Source organism: Pelobates fuscus, chromosome 5, assembly GCF_036172605.1.
Source record: "Pelobates fuscus isolate aPelFus1 chromosome 5, aPelFus1.pri, whole genome shotgun sequence".
NCBI classification, from domain to species: domain Eukaryota; kingdom Metazoa; phylum Chordata; class Amphibia; order Anura; family Pelobatidae; genus Pelobates; species Pelobates fuscus.
Genome location: NC_086321.1, coordinates 228,555,458 through 228,575,196, shown reverse-complemented (window position 1 = coordinate 228,575,196; position 19,739 = coordinate 228,555,458). Strand labels below are relative to the sequence as shown.

At 37.1% G+C, this 19,739-nt stretch overlaps 1 protein-coding gene across 1 annotated transcript in view; it reads left to right on the top strand.

Annotated features, from left to right (window-relative positions):
* Positions 1-19,739, top strand: part of GLIS3 (GLIS family zinc finger 3) — a 373,789-nt gene that overhangs the window by 116,507 nt on the left and 237,543 nt on the right. Inside the window, exon 4 of the mRNA XM_063457211.1 lies at positions 5,100-6,207. Within this exon, the coding sequence (XP_063313281.1) occupies positions 5,100-6,207 (1,108 nt within the window). The remainder of the gene's footprint in view (positions 1-5,099; positions 6,208-19,739) is intronic.

Below are 19,739 nucleotides of genomic sequence, written 5' to 3'. Positions count from 1 at the left end.
ACCATCTTCTTGTAATCCAGTTCCATCGATATCATAAGGAATTCTACTTTCTTCTTATCCATGTAGATGTAAACAGCAGTGATAGAATGTGACCACAGGGGCTGCACTTAGCTTTTAAATACAGGTTATGTACAATACCGATAACTAAATATGTTATCAGGAAGTGATGCCACAGGATATCTTTCAGAGTTGAAGTGCTGTCCTGGAGTGGAATAAAAGTAAAAAAAAAATCAAATACAGTATCTGAGGTATAAACATAATAGTTGTAATGTGTCACATTACACCCCATGAAATGAATCCCAATTTTTCTAACATTATATCTGGCTTTGTGTTAAATCATTGTTTCAATCAGAAAGAACAGCTTCACCCACGCAGGGGAGGAAAAAACACATCACACCATAATAATGTATATGTTTGCCAATAAACATATCATCCTTCCCACGCAGGGAATGCAGAACTTAAATGACGTTAGTCACGAATCTGTCATGTGAACAAAGTACATCATTGGAGATAGAGAACCATGCTAAATTTTAGGTATAGCGAGTGTATATTCATTAGTTGTGTCTCCAAGAATGGTCTTTACCCAGGTTGACTCACTGCATACAATGGCTCCAAGGGTGGCTTGGGGAAGAGAAAGAATTCGGTCTGTCCCAACTAGGACATGAACCGAACTAGAGAATAAAAGGGATGGAAAGAGGAGGTAGAATTTGAGTGTGATGGAGGGCAGAAGAGAGAGAGAAAAAAAAGGTGGTGGCGTAGGATAGCTGCCACCCCTGGAGCATCACATCAGGCTTTGTTCATATAACAAAATGACCAGGAAGTGAATGTATTGATTAACTGTAATAATCTTTAAAATTCACCTTACATTTCAATTAGCATATGCCTACTAAATGAGATTTGAATATACATTAGATTAGCCCCTATATGAGTAAATAAATAAACCCCCAAAATGTCCTATTTTCATGCAAAGCATTATTGCACCTTTAGACAAAATACCTGCAGAATTTCCTCATGAGTGTAACTCAGTAAAGATGAACTCAGGAATGAAAACCCCCTTGTGGAACTTGCTGAACAACAATGGATAAGCTTTTCTTATGCATACTAAAACCTTACAACTGCACAAAAGTGTAGAACACTACCAGATTTTATACTCTGTGTCTACGATAGAATGACATGCCTTACCTTCTTTTCAGGTAACCATACCCCATCTCTCTAAATGTGGGCCACATTCCACATGTACTATGTATATACCAAGTTAAAATAGTGGTTTATACAGACAAACACAGAAGTTGTAATATTATTGATAAATGACTCAAAAGCAAAAAGAGAATTTGTAAGCAACACATTAACAAAAAAAAGCCTGAAAGGTGCAATGTTTATTAGAATGGTGTTTAGAATGGAACAATGTGGTTTGTGTAGAATGAAAGTTATAACTGGAGGATATTTACTTTCACAAACTGATAACCATACTGGAATTGTAGTCGTGTATGGACAAATAGCATTTTTAACCCAGTTTTTTTTTCCAGCTTTACTTTTTTAGTCAAACATCTGCAATGTTATTGTCAAATTTCCACAATTCCCAATATAGTGAATTGATTGATTATATTAGTACTGTCCTTTCTGTCTGATGACTGTACAATATTTGAGATGCACAGATATCACCATTGTGTCGACATGTGCTAAAGCCATCTTTTCAGTTTCTTTTTCTTGTCAGTCTTGTAAACGCGTAAGCAAACAAACTTAGGATTCCCTGGTGGAAAGTAATTGAGCTTGGAAGCAGGATATATCCATTCTCCTGGGCCATGTATAATAACATGGTCTCCATAAAGGGACCAAGAGATGCACAGTCTCCAGGGCCCAATATAATATATGCAACATATCACAAAAAATGCCCTGTCTCCTGGGACATTTATGGGGGCAATTTTATTATACAGGGCCCAGGAGACCCAGGTGAGTCAACCAGGGTGAAGACCATTCTTGGAGATCTTCTAGGCTTGGTAAAGGACTATAAGATTACAGAGCTTCATCCTGCACCCTGCAGCTTTTGATGTAGCAAAAGAGGAGAGGCCAATTCAGGTGATCCTACACTGTTTGGTTCCAGGTGACCCTACACTTTTTAACAGATGATTTATTTGTTTTTAATTGAGGGACCCAATTGACTAATGGTAACTAAGCATCTAAATTCACGTGTAAATGTATGTGACACTTTTGGTGCCTCAGGGAAAAGCAGCACAGTGCATTGCTCTTGGCTACAGCACTGAAAGCACTAATTGTGCAGGCATAGCTCACTTTAGTAAATAACAAATGGTGTTGCTTTTTTATGGTTTCCCATGGAGTGCTCACACTCCAGCTGGAACTCTTTACTTAGGCAAGATATGGCAATTAGTGAATTTTAATTTTGGAGTTACATAGCTGTGCCCCCCGCAAACCCAACCAAAAGAAACCTAATGGGCTCTTGTAAACCAAGCAGCAAATGGTGTACATGCACTTTATATTACATATTATATTATATTATATTACATTTCTTATACTGTTCCAGTATGGAATTTGCTGTATTCAGAGTTTGAATTCGATTAATATCTTCTTACTCCAAAAACAAAAAAATACTTATACAAACGAAAACACTGTTTGTAACTTGTGCAACACTAAATTAAGAGACACTTGGAATTTAAATATTGTAATTTAATCAAAGACTACCTGAATACAATTCACTGAAATCACATTTGATCTTAAAGAATATTTATTTGTTTGCCTCTTGACTTTAATCTGACTTCCCTGTTTGTGTCAGTTAATCTGGAAAGTAAAAAAAAGGCTGGATAAAGAGCATGGCCATTACACAATGGAAGTGCCTTCTTTATGCATTCATTGTAATACCAGGGTTCAAGGAAGGTAATTAGGCTATAGTACAAGTGCCTTAAAAACTGATTGTTCTGGGCACCATCTGGTGTAAAGACTATTCTATCACTGGAAATAAATCAATTTTCATTTTATTTATGGATACATTTAAACATACTTTCAAAAAAGTGATAAGTGATAGATTCATCTTAATAAAGGATAAATATAATAGGAAGGATTTATTTATTTATTGAGTAACTATGTATGTATTATATTGTACCTAACATGTATTTACCTGGTCTAGAATAAATGGTTAATCTTGATTTTTTATTTATTTTGTATTTAATAAATCAAATTTTACTTTTAAAGTCCAAGGTTTCCAGGGAACTAAGCTAAACGTTCCTGGCTCCTTTTGCTCATATTAATAAGTCATTGGGAGCTCACTCATGCACACTTGACCATGTCAATGGATTGATTAAAATACACACATTCCATTGAACTAATTATATAATGGAGCACTTGGCATGTGAGTGTTTTATAAAAATGTTGTATAGAACCCCAAAATATGGAACACTAATACATGTCATGATTTGCTTCATGCAAATAGTGGGTAACAAACTGAAGGAACTCAATAACGTAAGGACTATAAACATGTATTCCTAACGATATAGTATTTCCCTACCAATGTAGATGCCTCACCCACACAGCTGTGAGGGTTTAATTGTGAGCATTACTTAACTTTCTTCTCTTGCCACACTCGTGTTTCTGCAGCAGCTCCACCTCCCTGGCTGAGATCATCAAGATTGATGATCTCAGCTAATCCAATGGAACCTCTGTAGGGAATCATTGGAGCCTAGAACGCAAAATGCCTTGCTGCCTCAATAAAGTACTGGTCTATGAGCAGCATTAGATTAAGAACCGAGTCTGACTTGGTCCTCACAGGAAAGAGCCTCTAGTGGCTGTCAGGAAGCCAGCCGCTAGTCGTGTGTTTATTCCTGCAATGAAAACATTGCAGTTTCTGTTTTACATTGCAAGGTTAAAGGTAACCTATAGTAGCTAAATAACGAACATTATTTTGGGATTATAGGTTCCCTTGTTTCCACCCCATGTCCATTTAAAAAATAACATTTACCCACCTCGTTTCCAGCGCCAGGACTCCTCTGCTGCAGCCGCCCAGCAGCCTTTGAAGACATCAGTAAGCTTTCTGACATCTTTGCAATCTCCACGAATCCATTGCGTCTCACAGAGACGCAATGGGTTTGATGTACGTGTGCATGGCCAAACGGTGTACTTCTCCAATCAAATGCTATCAGCAGTTCTACTCAGTCTCGAGTAGGTAGCTCCTCTTGTGGGTCTCAGAATTACAGCATCAGCTGCACCCAGACTACTTCATTGAGATGTGGTCCTTTCAATATTGAAAGATAGTTCACATCAGTTACCACACAACTAAAAAATAATCTCCACATCGTGGGTGTAATGCTTATACATTTACATTTAGTTAATACTTTACTGTAAGACTACCTGAAACATAGGTGAATTTTTTTGTACCACTCCTATAAGAAAACCTTTATAATAGTATATTTGTAAAGTATACAGTCAGGTTGTGGTGGCAGCAAGACTCTTAAAAGGTTTGCCTTGTAAGTACATTATTAGTACTCAATTTAATCAGATGGAAAAAAATGTCTACCTCAATTATTTTGCTCTCATACGGTAAGAATGGTTAGTAACATATACTGCACGATTGATAAGAAATATGCTCTAGATGTAATATAAATGTAATCAAACACCAATCTAGTTTAACAGCACTTGCACTAGCTTTAATGCTTAGCAGTTTGTAGTCTTTGTCAAGTAGTGGCTAGTAGGGGAATAAAACCAAAATATATAATGTTCCCCAGCTGCCTTATTTCAAGAAATTCACGAATTACAGTATTTAAGCATGCTAGTCCCATTAAACTGAAAGAGTTAGACTGATGCTTTAAAGCCATTTGTTCTGTCTGAAGATTTAAACTACAAGATTAATTTATTGATAGAATTTACTAATGTTCCAAAAGCACACATTGTCTAGAAATGTTCTGCCTGCCATTTGTTCTAATTTAACGGGTATTGTTAGTCATGAGAAACTTAAACTTGGCTATTTGAGCAGAATGAAACAATATACAATATGAATGAAAAGCAATATGTTGTGTGGCTGACTTTGGCAGATTTATTGTAATTAAAAGAATAATCGTCTGAAAACTTAATAATTTTCTGTACATTTCTCCTAGGTCTCTAATGTCTAGGGAGTCACTTGCATCTACCACCTTAAGCTTGACGGAGAGTCACTCAACAATGAGTGTTAAACAAGAGTGGTCTCATGGCTACCGCATTGTTCCCTCGAATCACAGTTCACATAACAGTAGTGAGCCAGGAGACATCCTTAGCATTCCACCAGGAACATCAATGTCTAACAATAGTGTCACAAGCTCATTGCCCTCTTATCTTTTTGGCATGGAGAACAACTCTTCACCATATCCTAGTCCCCGCCATTCTTCAACAAGAACACATTCAGCACGGTCAAAGAAGAGAGCGCTGTCCTTGTCTCCATTATCTGATGGCATTGGAATTGACTTTAATTCAATCATTCGAACTTCTCCAACTTCACTGGTTGCCTACATCAATGGATCTAGAGCTTCTCCTGCCAACATGTCTCCACAGCCAGAAGTATACGGACACTTCCTCGGAGTCAGAGGTAGCTGTATTCCACCATCATATGCTGGCTCCAACTCCCAGAGAAGTCTTCTGGCAATTAACGATAATTCTATCCATGAGAGCTTGAATGTAGAATATCAACGCATGCAGCAATTGGAACAAAACAGCTTGCAGCCAGAGGCCATGAACAACATGGTGGTTAGACAAGGTGTTGGTCTTACTGAAAGACAAACAATGGGAGTCTTAAAAAGTGAAAGAGTGGATGACTTTACAGATGGCACAATTGACATAACACCTCAGGCTTCTCTTCCTTTACCTTCTCCTCATCAAGGGCCTCCACCACCTTATCATGCACACCAACATATGCACCAACATGACCTTTTAAGCCAGTCCCATCAAATTTCTCTACCACCTTCAGGCCAGATGCCTATGCTTGAAGAAGAAGGTGAGATTGACGATTTTAATGGTAAACACTGTTGTCGATGGATTGACTGCAGTGCTCTGTACGATCAGCAAGAAGAACTAGTACGGCATATTGAGAAAATCCACATAGATCAGAGGAAAGGAGAGGATTTTGCATGTTTTTGGGCAGGTTGCCCACGAAGATACAAACCATTTAATGCTCGATATAAGCTGCTCATTCACATGAGGGTCCACTCAGGGGAGAAGCCAAACAAGTGTACGGTAAGTTCGATGACATATTAGCTTAATTAATTATTGTTGTTGTCATAAAGTACTCCATCTCCTCTATCACATACTTAAGTCAAATCCATACATGTTTTTTTTTTTTTCTCTTGGTTATCATGGATAGTCATCTTTTATCCTTAACAGATCAGCATTAAATCCAAGTTGGTGAATTTATTTATTGTGAAAATGATATAATTTTGAACATTTTTTGCGTGACTGCATTCATTTTTGTACTATTGTTTGGTTTAAAATCATATACAGTATATCTAAAAAAATTAGGTTGCTAAAGTTGTAGTTATTGTTTTTCACCTCTAGGGTTGTGTGACTTAATATTTTTGACAACCAGTCACCTCGAAGTGTAGTGCTAAGCAGTGTTACTTAACCCCTTAAGGACACATGACATGTGTGACATGTCATGATTCCCTTTTATTCCAGAAGTTTGGTCCTTAAGGGGTTAATCAAACCATTTCTCAAAACTAATCAGGGAACTAATTCTTGTTTGGCTGACAAACTATACATCATCTTTATAGGGAAAATGCATACTGTGCAATGTATTAAAACTGTTTAGGATGGGTCATCAGTTGGAAAGTTGAGACTGCATTACTTTACAAAGTGTCCACTAGAGATTACAAAAAACTATTAATGATCATAAATACTGTATATTTTAATGTTTAATAAGTGTTACTGCTTTCTCTGTATTGCTAAGAGGACAATATTCTTGTTTGTGACCCGATCAAGACTAACTAAAGGGCACTGTTTATACTCTATTATTTTTCATATTGTATGTTTTAATTTTATACCTTAGCCCATCCATTCTAAGGACCGGTAATGTGCCTTCCCTTAAGGTACAGGATACTCTACAAATTGTTAATTTTAGTTATGCCAAAATGTTTAGGACCAAGGTGGGGGGTTCTTGGTCTTGTGGCATTATCTTGAACCTTTGTTCAAATTTTGAAGAAGTGCTGTTTTTTGTTGAAAAAAGGGAAGTTATCAACATAATGCAGCAATTTTAATATTTTTGTGGGTGGAAGGCAATTTAGGAGCACAGGTTCGTTTAGTCATGTTAAAACAATATAATACCATACTAGACCATACAGTATAAGCTTCAGGTTGTCTGAAACTGATATCTTTGCGGTATATCATGCATGTATGCATCCCTACATACTTGAAACTGAAAAATATGATAGATAAAAATCTCTAAAACATTCAAATATGTAACACACTAGTTACCTAGAGCTATATATTATTTGGTATTCTTGCTTCTATATGTAAAATCTAAAAATGAATTACACAGAATTTAAACAAAATCTGTCAGGTTTAATTGAAAAGCAGTTTTGAACATTGGTATAAAAATATCATAAGCATGAAATGCCCCAGGAGCTAATCAGAGAGTATAGGAATAAATGGCATAGATAGCAATATAAAATATATAGATATAAATGACTCGTATTGCATTAAAATAAATCCATATAACAAGTCCTAGATAAAAGACCGATATACTGCTGATACAAGATAAAATTTAAATATGAATGGCTCGAATAGCATTAGAATAAGTTCATATAAAAAATTCCTGGATAAGAGACCAATATAATGCTGGTGCAAGATAAAATATGAGTGGAGCAGTCCAATAGTCCACAAAATGTAGCAAGAGGGAGAATCACATCACAGTTCGGGAGCCTTCCTGCAAATCACACTCTAATTTACTGTGAAACAATAAATATAAATAAATAAAACAGATAAACCCCCAAAAAGAGGGGAAAATAACAAACAAAAAGAGAAGCAAAACAGTACCTTGGAAAAACTGCTTGCCGAAAAAAGAAAAAGAAAAACAGAAAAAAGGAGGGAAAAACAGAAAAAAGGAGCGTTCCACCCGAAGCCTCACTCCCATCGCGCTAACCACCGATAGTGGGGAGGGACAGATCTTGTGTGTCCGATTCGTATGGAGATTAGTTCTCATTGCGAGTGTATACAGATTTGCCTGGGTAACTGAAGTTGCTGCCACGAGAATCTCGGTACTGGAAAGCCCTGATGCAAAGTGCTTAAAAAAACCTTTCTGTCACTTACCTGAATCCAGCGCTGATGGTCCTCGGTGCTGGTTCAGGCGCCGCACTCGCATTAGGACTTCCCGCATAGTAAAGCATTATATAATACTTTCCTATTGGGTTTTGTATGAGGCTAGATGTCCTCATGCATAGCGTAAGGACGTCCAGCATCAGTTAGGTGACCAAAAATGTTGCCTAGTGACTGTCTGGTAGACAGCCACAAGAGATGGAGTTAACCCTGAAAGGTTATTATTGCAGTTTCTCAAAAACTGTAGATGCAGTAGTGGGTGTAGGGGAAATGGGCTGTAGTGCGTGCATAGGGATAATTGGGCTTTAGTTGATGCAGGGAATATAGGGGCTGTAGGGGGTATAAGAGCTGTAGGGTGTGCAGTGATTTTAGGGGCTCTAGCGTGTAGAGATGCTGCAGAGGTTAGAAGGGCTGTAGGGGATAGAGGGGCTGCAGGGTGTAGACAGTCTGTATGAGGTAAGGGGTCTGTAGGGGGTGCAGGGATTTTAAGGGCTGTAGGAGGTGTTGGTAGATTAAGGGCTCTAGTCTAGAGGGTATAGGGGCTGGTTTATGGACTGTAGGGGGGCTGCAGAGGTAAGAAGGTGTGCAGTGGGTAGGGGGGCTGCAGGGGTTAGACGGGATGCATGGGGTAGAGGGGCTGTATGGGGAAGAGGTTTTATAGGGGTTATATAGCTGTCTCTCAGTGTGCCATGCTGGGACCGGAAAAGGGTAGATTGTATTTTGTAACAGGGGCCCGCGAAGTGCCGTGCAGGCCCCTTGCTGTGTGCAGGCTGGCTGGGGAAATGTTTAACTCCCCAGCCCAGTTTTTACATAACTGCACAGCGGGTGGGCCCCCAAGAGCCTCTGGCCCTCAGTCCATGGCCGATTTGCTCGAGTGCTTAGTCCGCCACTGGCTGTAAATTGCATTTCCACTTAATTGTTATCTGTATTGTTATCGGTCATGAAGTCACCTAAAAGAGTTCTAGAGTAGTAAAATGGTGGCCACATATATAGGTACACCTGTAATGTGTGCCTTTTGGTATGTGTGTCCCATCTGCCTATGTGTTATTTACTAGCCAGCAAACTTCTGGCATGCAAAGTATCAACTATTGTGTGCTTTCTTATGATGTGAGTTGACATAAAGCAGATGTGGTGCATTGGTTTTACAAAAACTGGCTATACTTTTAGTAAGAACACTGTAAAAATAGTAAAGATATTTGAAAGGGCATTCCTTTAAAGTTCCTTATTTTTTTTTGCAAATCCACAGACATTACACCATGTTTCTCCCAACTGATGGGCATGCTTAACTCAGCAGTTCAATGGTTAAAGTGTAGGTTGACTTCAAAGGTCTGTGAGAGCAAGATCAGTTTTACTTAGAGCAGGTATGTCCAAACCGCGGCCCTTGAACGCTTGTAATGCGTCCCAGTTGCCATCCAGGTGCTCCCCTAAAGGAACGCTCTAATTTAAATAAATAAATAAAAAATAGAAAAAGGGACTATGTAATTGGGAGGTAAAGAAAACATTTCCTTATACAAATGTACAGGAACTGCTCACAAGTGCACTCTCAAACCACTTCCATTTCATGAATGATTTCCTTTCACTTTTATCAAGTGAATGGGATAACAATATTGACCTTTTTTGTATGTGTGCTGGTTGTTCTCATTAATTTATTTTAATTCTCTCTGCCATAAAAAGCTGCATAGATGCAGATTTAAGGTTGCCTAAAGTAGAATAGTATGAGTCTTTGGCAACTGCCACGATTGCCAGTTACACCCTGCAAAGTGTGAAAAAGTGATCACTCCCGTTAAACACCCGTGTGCACACTGTGCAAAAAAAGTGCTGTGATATATTTTACAGTGAGTTCTAGTTATTTTTTTATAGATCTCCCAGAGACACTGTACAGGCCACCAGTGAGGTATGAAAATGTGCTAAGTATTACTCAAAACATGGTATATTTCTGGCCTTCAGGCTTGGATTGGATAACTGTGATATAGTATCTTCTGATATCTAGATTAGACCATGCAAAGCTTTTACATACTGCAATGTTTACATGAGTGTTGATATGGGATTTGGGTCTTCATAAACATGCCCAGTAAATTGTTCTCTGATTAAGATGAGAAAAATGCCTGTCTGGTTTCAATAAATACCTGTACAGCCTTCAAATATTTGGTAGTTACTGCTGACGTTTTTTTTTAACTGTAGGTAGATCAAAAAATATTAAATTTTGCCTTTCATCTGATCTGCTTTGGTATGATTAAATAAATAAAGTTCTTCATAATATCATCCTTGTCTGTCAAGAGTGCAAATTATACTGCTTCAACGACATCTGGTAAACATCAAATGCCTCCTTACTCCATACCTCTCAAGACACGAGGGTCTATCAAACACAGAATACACATGACAAAAACAGATACAGGATGGAGTCGAAGGAATGGTGTGATTGACAGGCACCCAAGAAACAAGCAGGCAGGCTTATGAAAAACACAGAAATCCTCTCCAGATGTGACTGCACTGGCCTTAGAAAAGGATACCTTCCAAAATCAAAATGTGGATCTCAAACTCAATTTAGTAATACAAGCACATGGTAGTGTCTTCATTTTCATTGCCCAGGAGAAAGTATTAGGCACTATGAGAAATTGAATATTTTTGTACATTTAACACCCTTTCAGGTCCAACAAGAAATCAGGTCTTCTGTTTTAGCAAACCTAGTACTGCCCCCGAATAGGTTAAATTAGCAGAATCTGAGCTGGAAGGCTTATGGCTTATTTTTTTTTTTTTACAAATGGGGACTGGTTCAAGGTAAACCATGATAACTTGCAAGGAGCATTTGACCTGCATGGTTTTCCAAATGATCTAGCATTTTGTTAAGGTATTTCCTGGTATAAAGTAAGTAACTGCATGTGGTTCAAGCAACACTGTCAGTTCAAATCCAGCCGTAAGAACACATGCACTACTTCTGATATTCTGCTGTCTCACAGTCTGCCCTGAAGGAATAGAGAATTAAAAAGCGAGCCATAGATGTCAAAAATGTACAGAGAGTGTTAAATAAAAGCTTGGTCAAGGTTTAACAAGGTTCATGTAAACACAATTTAAAGCTTACAGTAGCAGGGGTTGTACATAATTCTAGAGTACTGCAATATCCCATGCCATCCCATATCTCATAATATCCACCCATATGGTACTACTTTGCTGTCTAAACTATAAAGCAAATCCTGCGGTATGTTTTGTTTGGCACATCTACAAAACACCAGATACATTTAAATACTCTGTACAGAGTTGTAGAAAATGTTTGCACCCAGCAATTAATTTGATAAAAAGGGTTTGTGTAGACCTTGATTTAAATTATTGGAACATCTAGGCATATTTAAGTGGCCCTAACTGGTTCTAATTTTATATCTTTTAGTTTGAGATGAATATAGTGAAGCGTGATTAAGGCATAAGCAAGAGTAGGTATGAACAGGACTGGCTGGGGTTAACATTGGGTTATGCCAACTTGCCTGTGACAGGTTAATAAAATTGAAGCTATAGGAAAATGCCTGGTTTCATTTATGATCATACCTGGAAAGCTCTTCAAGTCTGGGGGGGTGATACTTGTGAGAATTTTAACCACTTCCTATCCAATCCTACATCCTGCCCTAAAGATTAAAGATGTTGTTCTAAATCCTATCCCCAACCTGTATTTCTACCCTACTACCAGGGTAACCTGCCACACTTCTACTTTTTCTGAACCCGAGCAGGATCAGCAAGGAAGGTCCAGGTTTTTATATTTCAACACCTCATGCAACACATCATCCCTTGGGGTTTGTATGCTTTATGAATTAAAGAAAATAAATAAGCAATTGATTCCTCTTCCTGAACGGGAGAAAAAGCAGTGGCATTTGGTAGATATGATTATTAGTGTTAAACTGGTGCCAGTCTGGCATGTTGATACATTAATACAAAGTCCTAAAAAAGTATGGAAGGTTAATAAGAGTCTGGTCTGCCATATTACAAACTAACACAATCACTGAGGGTGGCTGAGACAAATCTCATGGGAAAAGAGGAAAAATACTGTTTAAAGTGGTCCTTGAGGATTAGATTAATTAAAGATAAGATGCATGATAAGAGTTCATTTGATATGAGGAATGCCAGGTAATGTTGACAAAACACAAAACACAATACAGGTTGTGCCAAATATAGAGTCCAATAAATACAAAAATGATTGAGAAAGAGCTAACTTATAACGGTGCAGTCTTTGGATAATTGTAGGTATATGCAATACAACAGAAAATAACCAGTAATAGTGCAATAGTGACTAGTACTTACATTTACAGTTGGGTGTTCTTTTTGACTCCGACCTCTCCTTCACCCCAATCAATTGCTAAATCCTGTCGCTTCCATCTCAAAAACATAGCGCGTTGGTCCATGCTGTTGGTCTCTCTCGCCTTTTTCAGTGGTCTTATGTGTTCCCAGATTGCACTGCTGCAATCTATAATGAATGCGGCTGTGAGGCTCATTTTCCTGTCCGCTCGCACCTCCCGGTCCTCCCCGCTCTGTCAGTCCCTGCATTGGCCTCCAGTTAGATATAGGGCTCAATTTAAAATTCTGGTGCTTGCTTGCAAGTCCCTACATAATGCTGCTCCAACCTACCTATCCTCCCTAATACACAAGTATGTCCCATCGAGGCCCCTGTGCTCTGCCAAAGACCTACGTCTATCCTCTGTCTGTACTCCCACCTCTGATGCTCACCTCCAAGATTTCTCCAGGGCTGCACCTCTTCTGTGGAACTCCCTTCCCTTCTCCGTAAGACTTTCACCCAGTCTCCACTCAAAAATCATTGAAAACTCACTTCTTCAAGAAAGCATATCAATTAAACTGTTAGCAGGTTTTTATCCCCCACCCCCCATGAATCCTTTCCTGCAACTGTCAAAAATTACCTACTAAACCCTCAGTGAATACTTTTCTAACAACCTACTTTGTACCCCTACTTTTACCGTTTGTGTCACTATACCCTACTCCCTCTAGAATGTAAGCTCATTGAGCAGGGACCTCCACCCCCCCCCTGTTCCTGTACGTCCAGTTGTCTGGTTACAATTACATGTCTGTTAGTTCACCCATTGTACAGCGCTGTTGAATCTGATGGCGCTATATAAATAATAAAATAATAATAATTTAATAGAACTAGAAACCAGTCTTTTATGTATATATCTTTGGTTAAAGGCCCGCCAGGTTAATATACATCTATATTAACCAAAAAGTACTAATACGCAATCTGACGTTCTTTATAAAAAAAATAATTTATTCTACTTCAAAAGCAAACAATAATATACTTAATAGATGATATTTCTTAATGACGTTACAGAGAGTGAGAGATCTTTTTAAGTAGTCATCTTTGTATCATAAATTCAGGACACACCGGGATAGGAGAGCGGAGGGTAGGAGAAGAGAACATGGTCCTTTGTCCTCAGTTCTTTATAGGCAAAATTACGTGATAACTTAATTCAGACTCTGGACATATAAGGAAACTCCCCATATAAAGGACCCTCCCACCAATTTCCCTAAACAGGATGTTCCAGAGTCCTTTGCTACAGAATAGCAAACTAGCATCTGTTCTTTTTAACCACTTAGACATCCACACCTTAATATGTATTTGAATAGGAACATATACAATATGTAATATTCTACAGATACTTTGAGATTTCTTTTGTTTTCAAGTATGTCCGGGATCCACAAAACATTGCACCAACACAATAGGGTACAAAAAAATACAAAAACAATATTAATATACAATATATACAAAATTTAACATAGAACAGGTAAGAACGATATAATCAACCATGACAGGTGCATTCTGTTTTGAGGTATGTAGAGAGGGATCTCTTAAAGGGTACAGATGACTACATAGCATAAATACAAAAGCAAACATTAGTGCTTACTGTGATAAAATCAAAAACACATATCCATCCGTGGGGATTGTACCACTATGTGCTTTTTTTACTCCTACTCCTCTGACTCCCAATGGTTAAGAATGCCTAATAACTCCAATACCAGTTTTTAAAAAAAGGCCTACTTGCCTTCAGAAGTCTTTTTTTGTGAATTAATTCAGACCCCCAAAAGGCTATATAAAAACCATTATCAACCGACGTGATTATTCCAAGAAAAACACATCCACAAAAATAAAAGAGATAAAATAAAACTTTACAGGACAGGACAGGCAAGGCTCACCTCTCTGGAGACTTGTGTGGGCACATTCCATTGGACCATTTTTATTTATCTGTGCTTTTGTCACACCTACTGTATGTTAGAAATATTGCATTTGTGCTTTTATACTAACATTTCAGATGGTGTGAAATATTGCACAATATCGCTCTAGACGTTTTAATTTCCCAAATATTTTTATAAAGGCTGAATGTTAACAGAATAATACAAATTGTGTAATATACATGATTACATTTTTTACATGTGTCTGCAAAGCAATTTATACACAACATTGCTGAGTTATTACATGTTTTGTAGTCTAGCTATGATTCAAATTAATGTTATGCCAATATATTTTCAATGAAAATGTGCTTGATAGTTAAGAGGTTAGGAGAACCCAACTGTAAGCTCCCAAAGATGACACATTATTCTGCTGTTAATAATGACTGTTAGACGTGTATAAACTTGATTTAGTGTGTTATATCGTGCAAATGCTATAATATATCAAAGCTTTGTAGGAAATGTAAAATTTGTCATTTTGAAAATAAACAAATTTGTTTAAAAATTTAGTGTGTTTCTTTGATGATAACAATGTTCCATACAAAGTCGACCATACAGTGGTTGTCCCAACTCTCTTGGCGATCGTGCGAAATTCAGACATATCCTAAGGTATAGCAATTGAAATATGAGTGCTCAATAAATTCACTATTCTCCAAACAGGTACAACCTTCCCAAAATTAGTACTGCTAAAATCAGGGTAGTGTCAAGTATCTCATGACTTGCCGAAGAAGCCTAGTGTACTTTCCAGGGCATTGAGGGACTGCAAGAATAATTAAATCAGTTTGAAGTAGACCCATTGAGTGAGTTCACAAACCTTTCAGAACTTTTTTCGGTTTCATGTTAACTTTTAATTTAGACCAGCACTCCCCTGACTTAGTTACAGCATTATGCAGGTGATGAGGGTTATCTCTTCACGTCTAAAACAAATGTTTTCTAACCTTAAAGAGATATAAAAAAATACTCTGTACATGTTTTATATTTTCCCATTCAATTTAGTGTGGTCATAAATACGGTCTTTTGAATTATAAATACCATTATATGAATACATAAAATGAGTACTTGCTAATTTCAGGAACTAGTCATAATTAGCAACACATAGAAAAAAATTAACAGATGAAATACTATATACATATATTAATAGTATATATATTTATATGTTTTGAAACAGAGAGAAATAGCACGAGGACCACAAAGCAGGATGTTTTGCCAGTGCACAGAAAACTTAATAAACTTATTTGAAACGAGAAGAATTTCCTTTTATAGTCTGTTTTGCTGCCCATAATACTTTAATATTCCCCATATGTTCATAAATAAGTAAACTCTCTACAAACAATTGTTTTAACGGTTTGTTTCTTGTTGGATATTTTGCTTGGGCCACGCTCTGGCAGGAGCTCAAGGAAAAAATGACAGTTTGGGCACTTTGAGTACATTTCCATAAATGTATTCAAGCCCTGATGAAATTATTTGGCTCTGGTTTTGTATCCTCTTTAGTGTTCTAAACTTTCAACATTACCCCCAAGGATGACGGAGAGTAAATATGGTGCAACAGTGTAGGCATAGTTCAAGGCCTAAGAGGCTCGCTGATGAATTTGTGTTCTTGGTAACGTATAACCGTCTCGTTGAGAGGGCAGCTATGCAAACACGCTTATCAGAGCCACAATAAAAATCATTGATTTTAATTAGGAATCGTCACCTTATTGCAAGACAAGGCTTCCATTGTTCGGAAGAAATGCTTGCTTTGCCTAGCCGCTAACATGCAAGGATTTTTTTACAGTGGCTTTAGGTAATCAGTGTGACAAAATTTCAGTCCTGTGACCCGATAGCTCTTTTCAAGTGATTCAGCCGCACTTGTTGAAACTTGTTTTACGTATTTGTTTGATAGCAATTACGAACAAAAGTGGTTACATGGTGTAACAATGAGCTCTTCACCGTCTGTTTACAGAAGACTTAGGTACGAACACAGCTATTGAATGTCACCATGTTTTGTACACTGAAGGTGTTTATCAGCTTTATCTATGGTGACTCTCTTGCATGTCCGTATTACACACCTTTAGCTTCAGCTGGCAAGAACTAGTGATTCTTTTATTCTCTGGGTCACAATGATCTCCTTACAGCCTGCATGCTGGGAAAATAAGGTGTTAATTATAAGACTGGTTTGGAACAATGTAAATAAAATATGCCTTTACTTCCTGTCTGCTCAGTGTTTAATGCTATGGTTGCTTGCAATACCTTACCCTCCCTCAAATCTCTTGCTTTTTTCATCCATATACCTTTTGACTCTTTCATAATATTTCTGACTTCTTTATAGGTTTTTCGTGAAATCAAATGTTACTTTGTTAACCATCTTTTACATTTTTCAAGTAGCTTTTTTGTAAATTATGTTGTATGTATGGATATATATATATATATATATATATATATATATATATATATATATATATATATATATATATTTTGACACATGAAATAAATGTAGTTAATCAGTCTTACTTCCCTTTTATCTCCTGCTTTAATGCAATGTGCGTACCCTGGCTGTGCCTGCACTGACCTTGATTGTGATGTTAATTTCTAAATCTTTAATATACATTTTTAAAAAGGGGAGTATCAAATGAATAAAGAATAACGCAAGTGAGAGATGATATCTAACATTTATCTAATGCTGTTATTTACAGATAGATGACATTTTCACTTTAGGATAAATGTATTTTCACTGAGGTCACATAATCAATATTCCCCTCCACTTTTTATATAAAACAACCAACATTGAGAAATTAAAGCATTGATTTGATCTATGCTGGTAATAAACACCATTACCTATGTTCCATAAGCACATCTTATATTTTGAATCCCACTCAAGAAATTTGATGTAGAGTCTCGGGATTGCCCAAACATTTGGGATAAAATGCCAATGTAAATACAATACAAATAATGAGCAAACTCCAGGAAGTCTACAGGGTCTCTTCCTAAACTTTATATTAGTACATATTAAAAATCACATATAACTAAAACATAACATAATTCTTTTTAACACGCCTACAGTGCATTCCACTACTTTTGTGACACTTTTGCCTTATGCTACAATTGTCTCTTTTTTTTTTACATTGATCTACACTCAGTACCCTATAATGACAAAGCCAAAATGAGAATTTTGAAAAAAAGTATTCAGACCATTTGCTATGACATTTGCTATATAGCTTTGATGCATTCCATTTCTCTGGATCATCTTTGAAATGTTTGTACACTTTAAATGAAGCCCACTTGTGGCAAATTCAATTGGCTGGACGTGATTTAGAAAGGCACACACCTGTCTATATAAGGTCTCACAGCTGTAAATGCACATCAGAGCACAAATCAAGCTACGTGGTCAAATGAACTAAGGAACTGTCTGCAGAGCTCGAAGATCGGATTGTGTTTAAGCACAGATCTTTGAAAGGCTACAAAAATTTCAGCTGCACCGAATGTTCCTAAGATACATAATGCTTACATGTATGAAGTTTGGAACAATCAGGACTCTTCCAAGAGTTGGCCACCTGGCCAAACTGAGAAATTGTCGAGAAGGGCCTTGGTAAGAGAAGTAGCCAAAAACCAGATGATTACTCTGGGTGAGATCAAGAGAATGCTCTGGTGGTTTAGGAACAATTCAGTGATTGTCCCTGAGTGGCCCAGCCAGATCCAGGACTTGAACACAATCAAACATCTCTGGGGCTACCAAAAATGACTGTCCACACCGACAGTCCCTATCCAGCATGACAGCTTGAGAGGATCTGCAGAGATGACTGGTAGAAATTATCCTAATCCAATAATGCAAAGCTTGTCACATCATACCCAAAAGACTTGATGTTGTAATCAGCCCCAAAAGTCATTTAGCTAAGTAATGAGTTAAGGGTCTGCATACTTATATCAGTGTGACATTTCAGTTTTTTTCTGTTAAATGTATTTGCAAAGTTGTTGTCCACTTTTTGCTTTGTCATTATGGGTTATTGATGGGAAAATAAATATTTAAACAATTCTGGCAAAAATAATCAATGAGTCTGTATACTTCCTGAATGTGTTGCCTTCATACTCTGTCCATCTTACCCTTTTTAATATGCATTCATAAAACTATAGAACCCAGTCTTCCTCAAACAGAAAACATGTAATGCACTGAAAAGAGAAGATAATCACAGTTTTTATTCTGTAATACAAGTGACTGAATTAGCTTTCTTAGATTTATAATGTCTGCATTATTGCTGATGGACCTATCGGATTGGATCAATTATTTTATCACATTGCTCCATTTTTAAGTGTTCTTGCATAGCAAGACCACTTAATGTTATCTCACATATATATTATTAAGTGTTCTTGCATAGCAAGACCACTTAATGTTATCTCACATATATATTATTATTATTATTATTATTATTATTATTATTAAGTGTTCTTGCATAGCAAGACCACTTAATGTTATCTCATATATATATTATTAAGTGTTCTTGCATAGCAAGACCACTTAATGTTATCTCACATATATATTATTATGATTATTATAGCCAAATTTACCACCCTAACTCCTCCCACAGTTTTTACACTACATAGACAGAAATATACCAAAACGTGCAGATTTTTCCCGATTGGATTGCTATTACTTTGTGGAACGTTTCGCCGAATGGTTCACGGTATATCGTTGTTCTTGTCGCGAAATTGGTCCCATAGGAATTAATGGCAACATTTTCAAAACTAGAGTGGGAGCTGGCAAAAGCTGAAAAATCAGGACATGATTTCTAAACTGCCACCACTGCCTCATTTGTGAAGCACTTTGGGCAACAACATTGCAATTAACTCCTAAGGACTGAGCCAAATGTACACGTTGTGAACAGAACAAAACGTAAATAAAACCTGGCATTTGCGCTATATGTCTGTCCAACCGTAATTCACCTCTTTCATATTAAATGCACCCCCCCTTATTATATATCATTTTATTCCGGGGAAACAGGGCGTTCATTTAATATCAAATATTTAGCTATGAAACATAATTTAATATGAAAAAAATGGTAGAAAATAAGAAATGTTATTTTTTTAGATCTACATGACATTTTAACTGTCAATGTCATATTACTGTTTGCTTTTACTGCAATAAAATACACATATTTGTATTCAGCAAAGTCTCACGTGTAAAACAGTACCCTCTATGTACAGGTTTTATGGTGTTTTGGTAAGTTACATATATTCAAATATAGCGTGTTACATTTGAAATTGAAATTCAC